Raw genomic sequence first — 18,911 nt, forward strand, 5'->3', positions numbered from 1 at the left:
CTGTATTTATAAACTTGGTTTTTTGGTTTGTTTCTGTGTTAGACTCTACATGTAGCTGAGATCATGCAGTATTTGTCTTTTTGTGTCTGACTTGTTTCACTTAGCATAATACCCTCTAGGTCACAAATGGCAGGATTTCCTTCTTTTTTATGGCTGAGTAGTATTCCATTCCAAGGATGGATGTCCTTGGGATCATCCCACCCCCCAGGAGCTGGCTCTCTCTGTAGGAAACATATCTGGTTCTATAGCATGCCTTCTAAGCTCCTAGATAGATTTTTAAATCAACTTTATTGAAGTACAAATTCAGTACAGTAAATTGCATCTGTTTAAAGTATACAATTTGACTAGTTTTTGCAGAGTGTATACACCTGTGGAATTCCCTCCTAAGATATAGAACATTTCCATTCTCACTCCCCAAGTATTCCTCCTGCCCATTTTCTCCACCCCCCATCTCCCAGGCAGCCACCATGCATTCACTTTGAGATGTAGTTAGAAACATTTTTTTCTGTTTTCAGTTTGCGGTCTCGCGTGCCCTGGACAGTGACAGAGAAAGTCTATTTTCTAAAATGTACACATGTACATGAAGTATTCCATATCTTTATTCATTCACCCATCGCAGGACAGGTTGTTTCCATATCTCGGCTATTATAAATAGCACTGCAGTGAACCTAGTGGTGCATATATCTTTGTGCATTAGTTTTTTCATATTCCTCAGATAAATACCCAAAAGAGGAATTGCTGGATCATATGGTAGTTCCATTTTTAGTGTTTTGAGGAACCTCCATACTTGTTTTCCATACTGGCTGCAGTAATTTATATTCCCACCAACTGGGCAAGAGTTCCCTTTTCTCTATGTCCTCAGCACTCTTGTTATCGCTTCTCTTTTGATAATAGCCATTCTAACAGGTGTGAGGGGGTATCTCATTGTGGTTTTCATTTGCATTTCCCTGGTGATTAATGATGTTGACGAATTTTCATGGTTGTGTTAGCCCTCTGTAGGTCTTTTTTGGAAAAATGCCTCTTCAGATCTGCTCATTTTTAAATGGATTGTTTGGGTTTTTTTGCTATCAGTGTATGAGTTCTTTGTATGCTTTAGATATGAGCCCATTATCAGTTATATGATTTGCAAATACTTTCTCCCATTCAGTAGGTTGCCTTTTCATTTGAGGTACTTTGTGTACTTTAGATATTGTATGAGTTCTTTGTATACTTCAGAGTTCTGTATACTTTAGATATGAGCCCCTTATCAGTTATATGATTTGTAAATATTTTCTCCCATTCAGTAGGTTGCCTTTTCATTTTGTTGATGGTTTCCTTTGCTGTACAGAAGCTTTTTTAGTTTGATGTGGTCCCATTTGTTTATTTTTGTTTTTGTTGCCTTTGCTTTTGGTGTCAAATCCCCAAAAAAATCACTGCCAAGACTGATGTCGGGAAGCTTACTGCCTATGTTTTCGTCCAGGATTTTTATGGTTTCAGGTCTTACATTCAAGTCTTTAATCTATTTTGAGTTAATTTTTGTGTATGGTGTAAGATACTGGTCCAGTTGCATTCTTTTGCGTGTGGCTGTCCAATTTTCTCAACACCATTTATAGAAGAGACTGTCCTTTCCCCCATTGAATATTCTTGGCTCCTTTGCCATAAATTAATTGACCATATATGCCTGAGTTTATTTCTGGACTTTGTTCCAGTGATCACTGTGTCTTTTTATGTCAATGCCATAGTATTTTGATTACTATAGCTTTGTAATACAGTTTGAAAATCAGAGTGTGACAGTCACATCTCCAACAGCACAAGTACATGCAAATTTCATGCTGTAGTTTTTTTTAATAGTGTTTTTCTTTTAAAATTTTTCTTATTTTTAATTGAAATATATTTGACATGATGTTGTGTACAACATTAATTTGATACAATTTTATGTAGTAATATGATTGCCATTGTGGCCATAATTAGTACCTCTATCATATTACCTAATTACCTCTTCCTTTTAGTGGCTGGATTAAAGCATAGTTTTACAAAACTCTCCTGACTAATAAAGAAGTAATGAAGTAGTTACTTTTGGTATGTTTTTGAGGAAATCTCTATAATTAGGTTTAAAATTAAAGTGGAAATTAGATTGATTCCATTGTATTAACATGAGGTTCACTTGGTTGTCATTTAGATTTTTGAAAGTCAGCATTACAGAGCACTCTTTTATAAATGAGTATTTGTAGCAACATTGTGAAAATTGGAAGATCTAGTATGGATGCAGCATTCAGTGAGTCACTTTGGAGCACAGGGTTACAGTTTGGTTATCTTTGATAGCATTTTAAAAACTTTTTTATTTTGAAGTAATTGTAGACTCACAGGAAAGTGGTAAAATAGTATGGAGAGTCTCATGAACCCTTCACCCAGCTTCCCCCCAATGGTGACATCTTATATGACTGGAGGGTAATGCCATAATATCATTTTATGTTAATAATGGTTTTGAGTTCAGTCAAGATTTGCAGCAGAGGACACAAACTGATTGGCCAAATAATTTCATCTCAGGTGTCATTTCATCTGGCTCTACTGAAAAAAATGTATAGAAAAAGAGTGGGGGCATGCTCTTTTAAGAGATACAACCTTTAATTGTATACGAAGTGGTAATTCATTTAGGCAAGGGAACCCTTCGGTAGATAGAACATGTTTTGTTTAAGCTTCCTCGGCCTTAAATTTAGCACAGTGCATAATGGTTAGCTGATTAACCTTTGTCTCTCTCTAAATTCACATATCCTCAAATTTTTAGTTGAACATCTTCAATATTCAGTTGCCTATAACCAACGTGACAATCCTTAAGTCACATCATAAGACATTCAATTCTGTAGACTGAACTGTGCTTTTCTAAGAGATGATGTGTTACTTCAAAACCTAATGATACTCCTGTACATGTATATCTCTGTGTAAATAATCATTATATTCACTATTTGATATCTCCTTAATTGAAGTATATATAAATATTTTGGTAAAGCAACCCATCCATGTAGATAGATGAACAGAGCTAAGATTTCCAGTATATTACTTTAGGTTTATAATCTATTCAGTAGGCATCTTAAATTTGCCTTCCAGGCATGCTGAGACCTCAGTGATACGGGCTAGCAAAGCAGGAGAGAAGCTGAGAACTGTCAAGGCCAAGAGAGCTGATTCAAACACCACCTGGTCCTAGGGAAGCATATTTTCATTTTTAAACAAGACATTTTCCCATATCTGAACCTTTAAACATGTTGGTATGGTCTGTGTATCTGTTTTGGCAAGGGGAGGAAGAAAAACATGAGGCCTTTTTTTCCTGCAAAAGCTTAATTCAGAACCCATCGTTTGGTTTTACCTTTTTCTATCCAAAACAAATTTAGATAATTCCAAACATACTTTAAAGGAATATCCTTTACATGGGAGATTTGAACTAAAATGATCTTGGCATCTTGTGGACAGTGGTATGACACATTATCTGCTGGGACTTGGGACATAGTCTTGATCAAGGAAAAAACATCTTTTAAACTTTTAAAAATTGAAGTATAGTCAGCTTACAATGAATGTTGTGTCAATTTCTGGTGTACAGAATAATGTTTCAGTCATCCATGTGCATACATGTATTTCATTTCATATTCTTGAATTCATTATAGGTTACTACAAGATATTGAATATAGTTCCCTGTGCTATACAGTATAAACTTGTTCTTTATCTATTTTATATATAGTAGTGACTATCTGCAAATCTCGAACTCCCAATTTATCCCTTCCCACCCCCAGACTGTTTTGATTGCTGCAGCTTTGTTGCAGGTTTTTGAAAATGGGAAGTTGAATAGTCATCTCATTTTGTTCCTTTTCAAGATTATTTTGGCTATTCAGATCCATTGAAATTCCATATGAATTTCAGAATCAGCTCCTTCATTTCTGCAAAAAAAAAAAAAAGCCGTTGGAATTTTGATAGGTATTGCATTGAATCTGTAGATTACTTTGGTATTGACATGTGAACAATATTAAGTCTTCTTATCCTTGAACACAGGATGTCTTTCCATGTATGTAGGTCTCCTTTAAAATATTTTTAGCAGTGTTTTGTACTTTCTGGTGTACCAGTCTTTCACTTCCTTGGTTACATTTGTTACAGGTGCTTTATTTTAGATGCTATTTATTGTAAATAGAATTGCTTTCTTAATTTCCTTGTCACATTGTTCACTGCTGGAGCATAGAAACACAGCTGGGTTTTGTGTGCTGTTCTTAAACCCAGCAAGTTTGCTGAATTTGTTTACTAGCTGTAGTAGCTTTCATGTGAATTGTTTGGGATTTTCTATATATGGGATTATGTTATCTGAGAACAGAGGTGGTCTTCTTCCTTTCCAATATGGATCCCGTATATTTCTTTTTCTTTTCTATTGCTCTGGCTAGAACTTCTAGTACAGTGTTGACTAGCAGTGGTAAAAGCAGGCATCCTTATCTTGCTCTTTATCTTAGCGGGAAAGCTTTTAGTCTTTCACCATTGAGTATGGTGTTAGCTGTGGGTTTTTTTAAAATGCTGTTTACTGTATTGAGGAGGTTCTCTTCTAAGCATAGTTTTCTGAGCACTTTTATCATGAATTGGTGTTAGATTTTGTCAAATGCCTTTTCTGCATCAATTAAGATTATCATGTGAATTTTCCCCCTTTATTCTATTAATGTGATATATCACATTTATTCATTTTCCCTTATACTGAACTACTGCATTCCTGGGTTAAATCCCACTTGGTCATGGAGTATAATCCTTTCAATATGCTGTTGGATTCAGTTTGCTAGTATTTTGTTGAGGATTTTTGCATCAACTGGTCTGTAATTTTCTTGTGATGTCTTCATCTGTCTTTGGTATCAGTGTAACGCTATTCTCATAAGTTAGGAAGTGTTTCCTTCACCTCTATTTTTTTGGAAGGGCTTGAAATGGATTTGTGTTGATCCTTCTTTAAATGCTTAGTAGAATTTACCAGTGGAACCATCTGCTCCTGGATTTTTCTTTTTTGGGAGGTTTTTCGATAACAGACCTTTAATAAGCAAAGACATTGAATCAGTAAAGATTTTCTATTTCTTCTTGAATCAGTTAGGTAACTTGTATGTTTTTAGGAATCTGTCCAGTTCATTTAGGTTATCTAACTTGCTGATGTGCAGTAGTACATGGTATTCTCTTATAATCCTTTCTATTTCTATAACATCAGTAATATCCCACTTTTATTTTTAATTTTAAATACTTGTATGTCATCTTGTTTTCTTTGTCAATCTAGCTAAAGGTTTGTCAATTTTGTTTTTCTTTTCAAGGAGCCAACACTTTGTTTCATTGTTTCTCTCTTATTTTTCTATTCTTTACTTTATTTAGCTCTGCTCTAGTCTTTATTTTTTCCTTCTCATTAGCTTTTAGCTTAGTTTGTGTTTTTTCTATTTTCTCAAACTGTACCATTAGGTTATAAATTTGAGATCTTTGTGTTTTTGTTTTTGTTTATTTAATATAGGCATTTGTAGCTATAAATTTCCCTCTGGGCTCTGCCTTCACTGCATCCCACAAGGTTTGGTATGTTGTGTTTCCTTTTTCATTCATCTCTTGAGTATTTTCTAATTTCCCTTCTGATTTCTTCTTGGATCCATTGGTTGTTTGAGTGTGTTGTTTCATTTCCACGTGTTTGTGAATTTTCCACTTTTCCTTCTTTTGCTGATTTCTAATTTTATTCCATTATGATTAGAGACAATATTTTGTATGATTTAATGTTTTGAAATATATTGAGACTTGCATGGTCTAGCATATGGTCTATCCAGGAATATGTTCCATGTGCACTTGAGAAAATGTGCTTTCTGTTGTTGGATGGCATGTTTTGTGTGTCTGTTAGGTACAAATGGTTTATAGTGTTCCAGTTCTTTATATCTTCATTGATTTTCTGTCTAGATGTTTTTCCATTATTTAAAGTGTTGTAGTGAAGTCTCCAACTGTTTGTAGAACAATTTCTCCCGTCAGTTTTGTCAGTTTGCTTCATATGTTTTGTGATTATAATGATAGTTTTAAAATAGTAATAATAACAATGACAGTAATAGCTACCAGCTTTGACCAGTTAGGATAAGCTAGGAACTGTTCCATGTATCTCACATATAATAATTCATTTAACCTTCACAACAACCCAATGAGGGGGTAGAGTGCTATTCTTGTCCACATTTCACAGGTGAGGTGAGTAAGTTTGAAATAAATTTTTAAAAAATGGTAGAAGATAGCACAGCAAATAGGTTGTAGGCAGGGTAGATAGTCCACCTCCACAGCCACAGTCCTTAGCCCTTAATAGCCCAGGCACTTCTCACTTCTGAAACAAATGCAAAATACTACCATAAGAATTTTTGTGGCATTAAAAAGTAGTATATGTGTTACCTGTGTGCTTATAATTGAGGAATATAATTATTTTAGAGCATGAACACAGCTGGGGAGTTAAGATAATGCTTCATTTCATCGTGGCTGTTCAGATGGTAAACCTTTGCTCTTTGTACCTAAGTGTTAATCCTGACAGTTAGTCACATTTACTATTGGAAACTAGCATATTGATGGGGTAAAGACACATTTATTTTTTCATTTATTAAATTCTTAGTCTTTAGTTCAAATTCGACTCCTAAAATGAAAATAATTTGGTGATACAACAGCAGAGATTCTAGCTTCTACGTGACCCCCCAAAAAACTACTGTATAATTTTTTTCAAACTGTGGATAAAATTGACAAGACTGGATAAGCTAGGGAAGCTAAAATTTTCTACATTATCTGTGTAGATCCTGTAATTGTTTCTCACAAACATCACCTCTTTATTCTTCCTTAGAGTTCCTCTTTTTTCCTTATTTTCTATTTATTGAAGTATAGTTAATTTACAGTATTATGTTAGTTTCAGATTACAACATAGTGATTCAAAATGTTTATACTCCATTTATAGTTATTATACAATATTGGCTATATTCCCTGTGCTGTACAATATATTCTTATAACTTATTTATTTTATACATAGTAGTTCGTACTTCTTAGTCCCCTACCCTCCCTTGCCCACCCCCCACCTAGGAACCACTGGTTTGTTTTCTGTATCTGTGAGTCAGTTTCTTTTTTGTTACATTCACTAGTTTGTTGTATTTTTTAGATTCCACATACAAGTGATATCATACAGTATTTGACTTATTTCACTTAACAAAATGCCCTCCAAGCCTGCCCATGTTGCTAAAATAGCAAAATTTCATTCTTTTCATGGCTGTGTAGTATTCCATTTGTGTATGTGTATATATACATATATATATATACTTAAATACATATACACTCACCACATCTTTATCCAGTTATCTGTTGATGGACACTTAAGCATGCTTCCAATTCTTGGCAATTATAAATAAATGCTGCTATGAACACTGGGGTGCATGTATCTCTTTCAAAAAAAAATTTTTTTTTTGATACAGCAGGGATATTGGTCTTGACTATACCACAACTCTGTCCCTCCTAACCACTTTGTTGTCGTTCCTTTTTTACGTCTTTAGTTTTAGAAGATCTTCTCTGGTTGGTTCCTGGTTCTGGTAGGTCTTTTTCATCAATAAGTGTTTTGTAAATAGTTGCAATTTTGCTATGTCCATGACAGTAGGTGAGCTCAGGGTCTTTCTAGTCCACCATTTTAGCTGATCTCCTTTCTGTAGACTTCTTGATACTTGTGATTATAAAATTATTACATGCCATCTTAAATAACAATAAAATTCTGAAAATTCAGTCAAGTAATGTATAGGAAATAAAAATTATCTGTAATACCTTCAATTTGATAGTATTTAAAGTATGACTTTTGACAAAAATTAATGGTATCATGTAGATGTTTCCCAATGTATTTAACCAACCCCATTAATGGTAACTTCTAATTCTTCACCGTGGCAAACAGTACCTTGACTGACTGATACATGGTTCTTTGCACACCTGTCTTAATAATGTCTTTGGAAAAAAAATTTCCCAAACTGGACCTACATTTAGATTTCAATTAAATGTTGCCAAAATGATCTCTAGCCATAAATGAGGTCCCCAAGCACTGGATATTACATTGTTCACATTTGTTACTCAAATATTTGCTCCAATAGATTGCTATTGAATTCAAGCCAGAGTAGATGATCTTTTAAGTTTGTAAATTTTATTTAAAGCCAGTGTATTATTAATAAACATGTACAATTAGGGTTTTTTTTTTTAGATAAATAATTAAATCCTAACTTTAATGTTGATGATACAAAGGCAGTTTTTCAAATTCCTTATTCAGTCAAGTCAATCTCACTGGTGGCACTTTTTTGTGAAAATGCTGAATGTGCTGTGAAATGGTGAAGATTGTTACAATCTACAGGAATTTTGCGTGGTTTTATCTTATCTTCTTTAATTGGTTCTCATGAACTGGACCCCTAAACAGAAAATTACAACTACAGAAATCAATACCAACAGAAAATACATTAACTTTATTGCAGGTGTAGTTTTAAAGTAGGAGACAAATAAACCACAACTAGTGCAGGACCGAAGTAACAGTGTCACCAGGGCGTTTGATCAGCAGGGTAGGAACTGAGTTTGTGGAACTGATGACTTCATTACCAAAGATCAGGCAGTGAAGTAAATCATGGTAGGGGCAGAGTATGAAGGGGAAGTGTGGTAGTTAACATCAGGTAATCCTAAAATATGTCCGTTAAGCAAGGAAAAGGACCACTGTGAAACTACCACAGTAACCAGGTGCTGTGGTTTAATGCAGGAAAAAAATACACAGCTTATAGATTATGTAAGATAATTCAACAGATTCAGAAAACAAGGGATTTGCAGTATGTATTTAGTTTATATTTAGTAAATCCTTTTTGGAATTTAATATTTATTTTTAAAAAGTGCATAACATGCATACAAGAGGATTCTCAAAAGTGTTCAGAACTCAGCATATTTTCCTTCATCAACTTTGTTAAAAATGAAACAAGATAAATTGAATTTTGAAATTATCTTTTGGCAAGATAAAAACTCCAATTACCTATTTAAAATCCACGTTCAAAATGTAGTCTCAAACCCAAAGCACTGCCCTTCAGTTTCCTCCATAATACTGAGTTCTGTAGAAGCATGTCCATTATACCGTAATAAAGCATTTTTTAAAAATTATATAGTTCTCTAGTTTTTAGGAGAAGCTTTTCTTTTGCACTTCATTAGAAAAGCTGCCTCCAATAGAATATGTTAAGAGGAAAATAGCACGAATATCTTAATCAGAAATGTGAAATTTCATTTTCTTCCCCCATAGTTTACATACTGTCTAGGGGGTTTACCAAGAGCAACAGTCTTGGGCTGATCCTATTAAGAATTGTGGTTAAATTTGGAGGGGAGGAAAGGAACAAAAATCTCATAGGTCATAAATGAATCACGAATAGATTATATGTTGAATGCATTATCACATAGATTGTAATTAAATAAATGAAAAGCCATCGTAAAATGCAAAATAAAAATAGGATGAAGGCAGCTTGAAAGGAAAGTTTAAAAAGTAAAACGGTGTTCTATTTGAAATTACTGCTATAGTCATTCATTCCTTAAAAAGCTGTGTGTATGTCAAGACTTCAAGGCCAAAAGTCAAGACAAGCATTGCACAGTGAAGATGCAGAATCAAGTGCCTTTATTCCAGTGAGTGAAAGTCTAACCAGAGGTATTTATGTTTATACTAAGAGAGACATTTGAGCAATTATCTATTTATTCCTCAGAAAGTCAGTACAACCGTCCCCCGTCCCCCCACAAAAAAAGGGCAACTTTGGTTCCAGGTAACTACAGCAAAGTATCTGTTAGAGGCAAGTGATTATCAGTAACAGGTCCTCAATCCTAAATGCAAGAGCTGGTTGGTGGTAAAGTCATTTCAGAAAGCTTCAAATCCTTAGTTTCTGATACAGGCCGTTTCCATATGGAATGTAGCACCGGACCGTAGAGTTTTGTCTGTTCCAGAATGGACTTGTCATTTTATGCTTCTTTAGATTTTTAGTATCTTTATGAGTATTTCTGCATAATGGTCTTTCTTATCGATGAGACTGAAAGCTTTTGAGCTCAAGTTTTCCCGCAGATGACCACCTGTGCATGGCTTTCCGCTGCGTGTTTTGAGTGTCTGTGACAGGAGAGCTGGAGACAGCACCTACCTTCTTGGTATGATGCTGGTGAGGCTTTCCTCCAGTAAACCTGCGACTGGGAGAGGACAGTGTGCTGGCATGGGCACATCTTTGTCCACTCCTATCTTGGACATATGGCTTCTCTCCACTATCTGTCCATGTGTGAATCTTGAGATTGCAGAAGCTGTTAGTTGTCAGTCACATACATCACATTCATTAGGGTTTTTTCTCACCACAACGCATGCAACTATGGATGAGTACTTGGCATTTTTGAGCGAATCCTCTATCAACCATTTATATGGCTTCTCACCAGTATGACTTCTATGGGTTTTCAGCTGGTTACAGTGGGTGAATATCTTTCCACACATGAGGCAGATGTAGCGTTGGACTCCTTTGTGTGTACTCACTTGCCTTCCCAAGTTGGTGGCTTCTAAAAACACTTTTTTTCCATACATGTTACACATCAGCTTGTCCCTAGAAGACCTCTGATCCTGCTCTTTCCTAGAGCCCTCCAGCCTGTAAGGATTCTTGACACTGACCACATTAGATGCAGCATGTTATTTCTCTCTGCACAGTATAGTTGAGCTGTGATTTTTCACGTTTTTGTCTATTAGTTTGTACGAAGACTAGAAATGTATTTAAGCAACTCAGATTCTGAATTATCATTTCTTTGGGCAAATTTTTGTGTTACAAGTATGGACAATTTATTTGCATATAGAAATATTTCAACAGATGTATTCTCTAAAACTTCAGTGAGATATACTCATTCTGCCCTGTTTTCTTAAAGTTGAAAGCCTTCTTTTTAGTTTGAGATAACATCTTTGCTAAAGCCTCTTCTTGAGGATTTGCCTGAACTAAATCTGACTTTAATCATTTTTAATTCTAGTTTTTAATCAAGAGCTTTAGAAGAGTTTTTGTTTTTTTAGGTGGCTTGATTTGATTCAGTAATTTTTAGATTTAATGTCTTACACTCAAAAATATAGACTGTATAACTGTTTTAAAAATTGAGGTTTTCGTGGTTATTTGTAAATGGACATTTGAAAGAACATTTAGTTCACATGAGAAACAAAATTTTATTATAGGCAGTTTTAACCGTGCTGATTATAATATTCATTATTTTCTGTTTTGCATGTCAGAATTAGAGAGTTGTGTTCAAGTTTTTCACAAAAATTTAGGAGAATTCTAATGTCACTTTTGTTTGTTGTTTATCTTTGAGGTAATATTTTTAAAGCCTCTCATCTTCACGCTTCTTTTTTATTTTTTGCTTCTCCTCTATTGGCTGGTCATTCCTTCTAGTATTCCTTATTGCATCTCCTGGATTTAGAATTCACATTTCTTAACATGTTAGCATTCATCTCTTTATCTCTTTCCTCTGAATTCTAGAATAATTTCTTTATCGAGTCAGTTTTCTGAGGTCTCACTATTTATGTTTCATAAAAATTAGTTTTCATTTGAAAGCAACCATTCCTGATCTGATTAGCCCTTTTTGAGAGATAAAACATTGCTGTAAATTTTGTTTGGAATTGAAATTAGAAATTAAGGTTTGGTCTTCTGCTCTGCTTCTGTAGAATGAAGTCCTTTGAGAGTGCTAAATCTTTCCGTAAGTTCACTGATTTCTTAAGTGTTTTAAAAGATTATGTGGGTCACGCTGATTTTGAATCCTTAATGAATAAGAAAGCATGAAGTTTTCTCCTTTTTTTCTGTAGCTTTATTTTTCTCAATTAGAAATCAGTTGATTACAGAGTAAAGGAAAGACAGGGAGGTTCAATGTTTTGCTAAGCGTTTGTTTTAGCCACTCAATAAGCAAGCACCAGTGGGGGCTGCTTACGTATTTATGGCAGGGTTGAAAATCGCTCCCTGGAATCCTCAGCTAGGCTAAGCAAGTTTTTCCTTCATGTGCATGTGGCAGTTTGAAGTTACTGGGCCCATCGCACCCCTTATCCACGTGGCCAAACCACTTGCATTCAGTACCTTTCTTACTTAGTGAACTGTGGTGCAGGTGAGACAGAAGGCAAAAGCCGCAGTCTCCATGCTTTCTGCCCAGCACACAGATCTTTCTATTTGCTGGTCAGAATTCGGGGGTCTTCACGGGTGTTAGCAGGGAGTCCACAGACCTACTTTGTGGTTGACCTTCACTGGCAGCTGGAACTCGGCTCGCTGACACTGGTTGCTACCACCCTTAACACATCACCATCTGCATCCTGTCATTTCCTACTCCCTGAGGACACTTTCCCCTGTTCTCCAAGCCTTAAAAAATGTTTTCATTAATGATTTCCGTAGAATTTGGAAAGAGTAGTGCTGCAACCTGTGATCATTTGATTGTCAAGGTGCGTGGGGGACGCGAGCCATTTCACTCCTCCCCCGACCCCAATGCCTTTCAAATAAAGATCCAGTTTTTTGAATCATGTACACTCAAAGCAGACTATTTTTAGTGATTTGAAAGAAAACAGAATTAGGGGATAGGACTTAGAAATGGCTGTTAGTGGTTCTTGATGAAGGGAACAGAAATACCTGAAAACAGATTCAGTCCCCAAGAGGATAAATACACAAATAAGTCAAAAGAAAGCAAGGTTAATATAAAACATAGTTAACCAGCATTTTGTTCCCAAACCACAGTGCAAAACCGTACAAAGCGAGGCTGTATCACCTGACTCCCCAAATTCTGTTTCTTACCACCCGAATGTCACGAGAGCCTGGTCAAAAGCACACTCACCATTCTTTTATTAGAGACAGGACAAGTGAGATGGTTTGACTGCTCTGAGAGTCTGGAACTGGTGAACCAAAGTCTGACTCACATTATCATATACCCTTTTAAAACCGTTGAAACCTCCATCACAAAGCATCACCTGGACAGTGTCCTAGAAAAAAGCCTCTAGGCCAAAGTCAAGTCAGGAAGTCTTCAGGGGAATCAGGATGGGAGACAAACACTGGGTGTCTCACACCAAGCAATCCCTCACACTTGCTTGGGAAACTGAGCTGGTCAGTACCTGAAAAGAAATCATCTGGACAGTGGGATTACAGACAGATGCCTTTAATTACTAACAAGGAGATCAGCATAATGAATCGTTATTGTGGTAACCAGATTTGAAGTAATTTTCTATTTTAAAATAGATGGTTTAAAAGGGACAACGCAAGATGTAACAAATGATAAGGGGAGGAAGGGAATAAAAAATATTTCACATACTATTTTTAAAGTTCTCTTTGATGTTCTTTCTATGCATTACTTTACAGTAACATGCGGTGGAAGGGTAACCAAATAACTTGATGAGGTAGCTTCCTTACAATTTTTGAAAGGAAAAGAGGCAGAGGTGGGAGAGGAGGGGGAAGGAAGAGGGAGAGAAGGAAGGAAGGAAGATTTATGTGCAGATTAAAGGTGTAAGAGACATAACAATCAACTTCAAGTATTCTACTTAGACCCTAATTTAGGCATGCTTACTAAAAAATGTCAGACCACTTGGGAGATTTAATACTGGATATCTGATATTAAATTATCTTGTAAGATGTAATATGTGGTGCTTATCTTAAAAAGATTATTTACAGATGATTTGTTAGGATGTTTGGGGTTTGTTTCAAAATAATGGGAGGGTGGTAGATGAGAATTTATGTGAAATAAAATTGCTTATATGTGGATAAATCTGAGAACTGGGTAATGAGTCAATGAGGGATTATAGTAGTCTTCTGTACTTGTGTATGTTTGCAAATTTTATTGCCCATTGAAAAACTATAGTTACAAATGACAGAGATAAGAGAAAAATCACTTTCTTTTGTAAGTAACTTACTGAAGTGGAATAAGTGTAAATTTGTAAAAATGTAAATTCGTACCTTTTTATATGAAATTTGCTTATATATACTTTCACCCAATTTTTAAGTTAGAGTAATGTACAAATACTTAATCCCCCAAATCTAAGATCACTACATGTTCTAACAGAGGAACAGAAATGTGATGAAAGATCAGGTTTCTGAGATGGCATATTTCAGTCCAGAAATATATGAGTGTTGGAACTAGGGCTAGTTTGAAATTGTAAATCATTGCTAACTACACAGAAAAGATGCAGAATGTAGTGTTGGCTTTTAGTTTATTAATTTATTTTGCAGGAATCGTTGACGTTCCGAATATGTACTGTTTGGAGGTACGATGCATGCATAGCCTTTTAAAATGCCTCTGTACAATTTCACCTCAAAATAATTCAATTCACAGCATACACAGAAATCTAAAAGAGACATGGTATTTACAAGATTTAATAAGTCTTGCTGTTTTACTGAAGAAACTGATCGATTCTTTTATAGTAAGTAAACATGGATATTGGGTGTCGTTATAAATAAGAATTCAGAATTGTTCAGTCTCAAAGCAACTTTTCATGGCTTTAGAAATTAAAACTGAGTCATCATTCTGTTAATCTCCGAATGCCCAAGCCATGCAAAATCTACTTGTATTAAATATTTGGGGATGCAAATAATACAGGAAAAAAAAATGCATGTCTGGTGAATGTGAAATCATCATGAGAATTAACTTTTACAATAAGAAAATATTATTAATCCTTTCAAAAAGATACAGTAGTGGTGCAACAGACAGTGCCCAATTTATTCTGATTTTAAAGTAACATTTCAATGGTCATTTTGTCTACGGATATACAGACACACACTGTAACGACTCATTTAAGGTCTAAAGAGTGATTACAATATTAAAATAAATCAGTTTTAACTATAAGGGGACATCTTCACATTCCAGGATACATCATTGACATTTTGAAAGGACAGTTTTTCTATGCCTTATATTCTTGCTTTTTGTTTACACTGTCAAAGACATTACAGTTACTTTTTAAAATACTATATAAAATTGAGTTGCCACAGAAAGTTGGAAATTAACTAGATAACTGGGACAGAGCAATGACAAAAATTTAAGGAAACACCGATTTCTTATAATAAGTCCTAAAATTGAGACCAGCTCCTTAAAAATTATTAAACTGCTCATCACATTCCCGTTTTTCCAGGGAAATAAACAAATTAGCAACACTTTCCCCACCATCATTAATCTGCTCTAAAACTACCTTTTTTTTAACAACGCATTTTTTTTGTTTCTTTAAAACCCGCTGCCTCTACACTCCCAAAAAAGATCCTTATTCAAAACATTTTACAACGCTTAGAAAGTTTCTGGTTCCTCTATCACCACTTTAAACATTTAAGACCTACTCCAAAAGTTAAGGGGCAATGTACTTTAACAAAATGGCAAATGTGCTTTCTAAAAACCCCGTTTACAAAACAGTGAAATAATGTAAAATGTATAGTCAGGTATCTGTGTTACCAGATTCATCAAACTAGCTGTATTTTAAGGAAAAAACCTTTTTACTAGAAACAAGAAGTGCACCAACTGATCCAAAAAGCACAGGCACCTCAGCAGGTGGACACCATCCAACTTCTATCCTACCCACTTCTACGCCAGCTGTCTGTACACAGCAATCCAACCAGGAGATCCTTTTGAAGAGGCATCTTGAAAATGGACTGAATTCTTGTTCAAACTGCTGATAGGCAAGAAGTAGCCTATTTATGGGTCACAGTTAAATATATCAAATTTATCAGTGTCAAATAATTTTGCTTATTTTAAAAAGCTGAACACAGCCTATGTCAGTGTATGGAACTTGTGCATAACCGGAAATAAGCACATACAAAACCTCCTTAAAAATCAGTCTTTGATGTCTCATACCCCACCCTCTATACCTATCGAGTAGACTGGTTTCTCATTCTTCCTGGCAGGTGAAGACAATGATTTACTAGATATATCACCAAAGCACTGGAACCATGCATCTACTGTGTGATAACAGTTCGGTTACCTGGATGTATGTTCATGCAATAGTTTTAAAGTCATCTACACGGTGTTAATAAAGCGTCAGACTTTTCATACATGCTACTTTCATTCTCAGCTGACAACTGCCAAGGTAACTGCTGCTGCTTCAGCGTATCACTAAGAATACTGGGTAAACCTTTAGCTAGAACACCAAGCAGTATATATATTTCCCCCTAGATTGTTACTTGATACCAAGTGGGGTTGACCATCACTAAAGAGATATGAAACCATACAAAGGCAAAGGTATTGGCATATCACAGAACAGTAGGACTGACAGACTTATCAGAGACTGACAGACACCAGTGCCACAAAAGCTTTTAAAGAATGAATGCTGTTTTCAGGTCAAGGCTTTTAAGCCCATCTGCTTTCTCACCATTATTTTCACAGTTTTGACACAGTCGCAGGAGAGATGTTTTATCAGTGTAGTAACATAGCCACACTGACTTTGTGAGACGAGCAGATGTTTTTGAGGACATTTTCCACATATGAAAAAATGTTTTCAAAGCTGCTGTAGGTACAGTGTGAAATTATGATTTTGATGGAAAACTATGATGAACTAGTATGCCTTTGATTTCATTATGCTATTAAGTGCAGCTTGTTTTTCCAGGTCTGCCAGAGATTACTGCTAAATTAGAACACAATGACACCTTGAAGTGTGTGTGTGTGTCTAGGACACCCAGTATGTGAGAGTAGATACTCCTAAGGTTATAATTTCAGGTAAAGTCCTTCACACTTAAGAAACCCACTAGTTTTATTGCTGTTTATATTTACCCAAATAAGGGGAAGATCCCAAAATGCAATTCTGAGCTTGGAAGAAAAGTCAATAATGGTAGAGACTGTAATTAAGTGTCTTATTAATAATTTTCCAGTGGTGCACCCTACTGAGTGATTTTATATCTCTTCAGTTATTCACACCCTAAAGTTCTAGTTTCAGAAATAAGGAGTGCTTTAGTATCACCTGAACTATCTGAACAAACTCAGTACTATCTCTGAATACAGTATGTTAAATTTTAGAAGTTCTTAGTTTCAAAGTCCTTTGTATTCACCTTTTTCTTAATCATTTCTTAACTAGCCTTCTCTTCCTCCCCACATAATGCAGTGTGCAACTTTGATATTGGCTAACTATAACTTCTCTCACACTGGTTTATTAACATGTGCAAATACATCTTTATTGAACGGCTAATGTTGATTTTTTTTCAGCTAAATTAGGATTATGGCACAAAGTATCTGTGCTGTAAACATCATGTACTCGTCACAAAATTGAAAGGAGGGGGGAAAAAACGCTATGGACTGCAAACATTTCTTATAGATCCACAGCTGAGCTCAAGATTCCAAGTGGATTTTGGAATGGATTTACATTCAGCGTACATTCACTGTGCTATTGGCAAAGCGCAGTTTTACGAGAAGGTCATTCATAAAATCATAACTTGTAAGGACTTGTTGGTTATTTTAAGAACCAATGGCCTAATAAAAGCATGCAGTAACTGTAAAAATATATCTATTATGCGGCAATTAGGTCTTAGTTACCAGTGTTGATGCAGCTTGATGAATCATTGTACAAGCAAAAGGGATCTTACCACCTCTGATTGTACTTTCGAACAAAGGGCGCAATATGCCTAATTCCTGACTGCTACAAGTCACATTTTAAAACATCTTACTTGTATGTTTGAAATTACCCCTGAAAAAAGCAGCAATTACAAATACCCTTGTTATTTTGCCCCCCCAAAATCACCCTCTGGTTGCTTTTCCCTGTGCTGCTCTTCAGTAGGAAGCATCAGGAAGAAGCCCGGGGAGCCTGGGTTTTCCAGAGAGCTGTGACCAGGTAAGTCCACTCTGGCAATTCACAGTTTGTCTGCAGAAACTGGAACATGGCACACCACAATTCAGAGTTGTAGTTTATGAAGTAAGGGTCACTCAGCAGTAACTTTAACAGTTGGGATTCCACAGAAAAGCTCTTGACTTCTTTGTGTACATTCTTTCAAAAGTGAATCCTTTCCCCGTTTCAAGTACCCCTTTCTAACTCTGCAAGGAGTTAGAGAGGCGGGGGACCCCCTCCCCCCTTAAGTGAGCACAAGCAGCTATGGCGGCATTCCTCCCCCCGCCCCCCACATAATCTGAAATGCAAAGGCTGGGCAGATGGACAGATTTCCGAGCTTTCCTTTTCTTCTCATGGGTTTGACTCTCGACGTGGTGCAGACTCTTCTGAATTCAAGTGTACCGTGGCATCTCGCACTGCTCACAGCGATTTAGTGCGGGATGGTTCAGAAAGGTGCAGCTATCACAATTCCATGGAGCCCCTTCGTAGTCTTCATCTCGGGGTTGTGTCCGAGGACTCTGTTTGGAGCCACTTAGATGCTCTGAGAGAAGTTAGGAATAAAAGCCAGAAAACAGATTGAATTTTTTCTAAGTGTAAGATCCCAATGGAAATTAAAAACTATCCCCCACAAAGCAAGGGACGTGGTTTTGGGAAATGTGAAAGCCAAGCAGTATACAAAGCTACTGGACATACAGAACCGAATAGTAAGTTTGTGATATATATTCTACTTTGTTCTCAGCAATTTACTTTTTTGCTATAAGAAAAAGATACACAGAAGTCCAGCACAGATTACCTTCCTAGTTCATTATCTTCAGATAGTGAGGAGTTATGCTATATTCCAGCCAAATGAAAAAAATGAGAAATGTTAAACAGTGTGTTAAATAAATTCTGCCTCCTCCCTAAATTTTCCTTCACCACTTCGGCCAGCCCATGACTCCCACCCCCCATAGGATTAAATCAAACATCGATTAAATGTGTGCCTTCTTTCCTGAGACCTTCAGCTCCACCATATGCATGTTTTTAATAACAATGATTTAGAAATGGCAGTGACAGTTCATTGAAACAAGGTTTTCCCAGAATGGTTCAGAGAAAGAAAAAGACTCTAGTCTTTCATAAAGCTAAATTCATTCAATATAAAATATTA

The 18,911-nt window shown here is 35.9% G+C and overlaps 1 protein-coding gene across 1 annotated transcript in view; it reads right to left on the reverse strand.

Moving 5' to 3' along the window:
- Nucleotides 1-14,168: 14,168 nt before the first annotated feature.
- Nucleotides 14,169-18,911, reverse strand: part of TAB3 (TGF-beta activated kinase 1 (MAP3K7) binding protein 3) — an 80,659-nt gene continuing 75,916 nt past the window's right edge. Inside the window, exon 8 of the mRNA XM_032475981.1 lies at nt 14,169-18,308. Coding sequence (XP_032331872.1) covers nt 18,160-18,308 — 149 coding nt within the window. The 3' untranslated portion in view covers nt 14,169-18,159. The remainder of the gene's footprint in view (nt 18,309-18,911) is intronic.

Source organism: Camelus ferus, chromosome X (genome assembly GCF_009834535.1).
Source record: "Camelus ferus isolate YT-003-E chromosome X, BCGSAC_Cfer_1.0, whole genome shotgun sequence".
Lineage (NCBI taxonomy): Eukaryota > Metazoa > Chordata > Mammalia > Artiodactyla > Camelidae > Camelus > Camelus ferus.